Below are 3,091 nucleotides of genomic sequence, written 5' to 3' on the forward strand. Positions count from 1 at the left end.
TTCAATAACGATATCGGTCTGTAGTTTTTTATCTGTGTCAAATCTGAGTCTTCTTTTGGTATTAAAGTAATATTTGCTTCTTGTTTTTTGTATGATAGGTAAGCATTAACTCAAACTCATAGTTAATGCTGGAATATCAAGCTGGTGTATCTAGCCTATATGGGGTCTAATGCTTCATTAAAATCCCCTCCTTTACCTCATCATAAATACACTCATTCAATTATTGAAGAAATTAATAAAACATAATAGGAGAATCTAAATTACATCCATTAACATTAACCATAGCTGTTACAAGTCCTACTATTTTAGCATTTAAAATTAAATAACATCCATTTACATCAGTAATGTATTGTACATCAATTGGAAATCCTTTTTGAAGCAAAATGGACACACTTTTAGTTTTTCTCAAAGTATCCATGAGATAGACCAGTCCCATCCAATCCTTCATTAATATTTATCTTGTTCCATTAAATGAGTTTCTATAAACAAGCAGTTTCTGCCTGTAACAATTTTAAATATGCTAAGATTACATTTTTTTTGTTTCTTCATTAACTTCATCTATTAATTTTAGGTTTTCCCAATTATCAATATTCTCACAGTGCCAATTCATTTTGCAACCTATACCAGTGATGGCGAACGTTTTAGAGACCGAGTGCCCAAATTGCCACCCAAAACCCACTTATACATCGTCGGGTGGCGGGTAGGTGTGGCCCATTGGGTGGGCGTGGCTGCAGTGGTAACAGCAGACTGGGTGGGACTAAAAAGTTCAAACAATCAATTCCAACTTTGCGAGATCTTTTTTTTCCCCGCAAGAAGTTAAAATTGATTGATTGAACCTTTTTTTTTGCACATGGCGGTGGAGACCTAAAGCAAAAAAGTTTTATAAAACCCAACTGAAGGCCTAGGACTGGGGTGATGGTGTGCGTGCCCACAGAGAGGGCTCTGAGTGCCGCCTCTGGCACCCGTGCCATAGGTTCGCCACCACTGACCTATACCATTTAATAAATATCTAACAGTAAACTTTTTTATATTTAAATGTTTATCATATTCTCTTGTATCGCTCATTGACATAGAGCCACCATAAAAACTAGCATTAAAGTAATTATTCTATCCTAAGTTATGACGGTCTACGAAAAAATGACTTAAGGCCTGTAACACTTATGACTGACACACACACACACATACACATGTGATTGCAGCTTGAGCATTTGGCAACCAGCTTTATGATCAGTTGCACTGGCCACGTGATCAAGATTTCCTTTTTTGGGGGGGGCTGATTCCTGGCAAAAAATGCCCATTGGGGAAGCTGAATTTGTTTAATAATCATGTTAGTCACTTAAGAACCATGTGGTTTGCTCAATGGATGCTGTAAAAATTCTCATAAAATTGGGCCTGACTGCAAAAAATTACAACGGAAAATCTGGTCTTAATTGTGTCTGTAAATCACGGACTATATTTATTTCAAAATGTATAACTTGGGTGGAGTGAAGGTCTCTGTCAGACCAGCCCTCAGCTTGGTTTCTTAGTAAAGTAAGACAAAAGCTATGCAAGCAATTACGTTCCCCAATATGATTATTTGGCGGGCTTTTAATGAAACGACCAGTCGCTAATCTCGGGAGCAGCCGATGACCTTGGTTCCCATGGGACAAAAGATTATTTTGACTAGTAAAGCACCTGGGCAACACCTCTCCCTCCGTTCTATGTGGCAACCAAGAATAAGAAGGAAAATGGCTGCAGCCATGCTCATTTGTAGAGTTGACACCGGCTCTGGTTTTCCCACTCGAAAGCTTCCTTAATTAAACAATTGATTCCCTCACCCCCACCCACCGTGTATTCACATTGTCCAACAGTAATACTTCTTGTTATGGGAAAAGTCCACTTCTCCATCGAGCACCTGCATTAGTGACCTTGGTGTTATCAGCACCAAGCTCTCAAAGATGCCTCGGTTGCCTAGATACCATCTCTCCCACCTTTGCATCCCACAATCTTGTCAAGCTATGAGCAAGGGAGAAAATGTAGGGTGAATCAGTCTTTTTACCCTGGCCCCTTATTATCCAGTTATATTTGAATAAACTGTTTTTGCAATGATTTTGCATAATTCTCCCAGGGTAACAACTTTGAAGACTCTGAGTGGTACCCCCACCACATTCAACTGTTTCACTTTCCCCTCCCTCCCTCCCTCCCTCCATACTTCATGGCAGGCTGACAGCCACGAATGCCAAGCTCAAGTGTGTGATGGCAGTTCTGACAGTCCCATATTGTACCTCATGCTGCAACTCCTCTGGAACCTCAGTCTGTAACCCGCCTCCAGTCCTTCCTGACTCTTCCCTGCTCTCGTTTCTCCCTAGGCTCCTCCCCTCGCGTAATCCGTGTGAGCTACTCTTCTGTGATTGAGGCTTGTCCAGGGCTGCCACCCTTCACAGCCGAAGGTTATATGGACGATCAGCTCATCATTCGCTACGAAAGCCACACCAAGAAGCTGCATCCTCGAGTAGATTGGATAAATACACTGGAGAAGGAAGATTCCAGATTCTATAACAAGTACACCTGGATTTTGCAAAACGATGAGAAATACTTTCAGGCGGACGTGCCCATGCTCCAGAGACGCTATAACCAAAGTGGAGGTAAGTGAGGGGTGGGAGAGGCGTGGGTGCTATCATGCATGAAAGGAGATGGAGGGGAAAGCTCCATTTTCTTATGGATCTTCCTGCCTTCCTCATGAATCAAACTGATTGGTCCACAATAAGCTGGTTGCTGATGCTCTGGCCTCTTCCCTCTTGCAGAACTCAAGTGGGCTCGAGTCTAAAATGAAAATATGACAGTCCCACCGAGAAGCATCAGGAATGTGAATTTTTTGTGTGTGTGTGGGTGCAGAGAATTGAGCAAATTGAACCCAAAATTTCTGTTGCTAAGTGATTTGTCAAGTGAGTTTTGCCCCATTTTACGACCTTTCTTGCCCCAGTTGTTAAGCGAATCACTGCAGTTGATAAGTTAGTAACTGTTCTGTCCCAGCCTACGTGAGTTCTTGTTATGCTCACAAGGAGAAACCCCTCTTTCAACAAGCAGGCAGGAACTGCAAGGAAAAAACCAA

The 3,091-nt window shown here is 41.8% G+C and overlaps 1 protein-coding gene across 1 annotated transcript in view; it reads left to right on the top strand.

Moving 5' to 3' along the window:
* Window positions 1-3,091, top strand: part of LOC107300169 (class I histocompatibility antigen, F10 alpha chain-like) — a gene marked incomplete at its 3' end in the record, with an annotated part of 10,307 nt that overhangs the window by 2,709 nt on the left and 4,507 nt on the right. The window contains exon 2 of the mRNA XM_015829510.1: window positions 2,349-2,624. Coding sequence (XP_015684996.1) covers window positions 2,349-2,624 — 276 coding nt within the window. The remainder of the gene's footprint in view (window positions 1-2,348; window positions 2,625-3,091) is intronic.

The sequence above is a fragment of the Protobothrops mucrosquamatus genome, unplaced genomic scaffold, assembly GCF_001527695.2.
Source record: "Protobothrops mucrosquamatus isolate PMUCROS unplaced genomic scaffold, P.Mucros_1.0 scaffold6298, whole genome shotgun sequence".
Lineage (NCBI taxonomy): Eukaryota > Metazoa > Chordata > Lepidosauria > Squamata > Viperidae > Protobothrops > Protobothrops mucrosquamatus.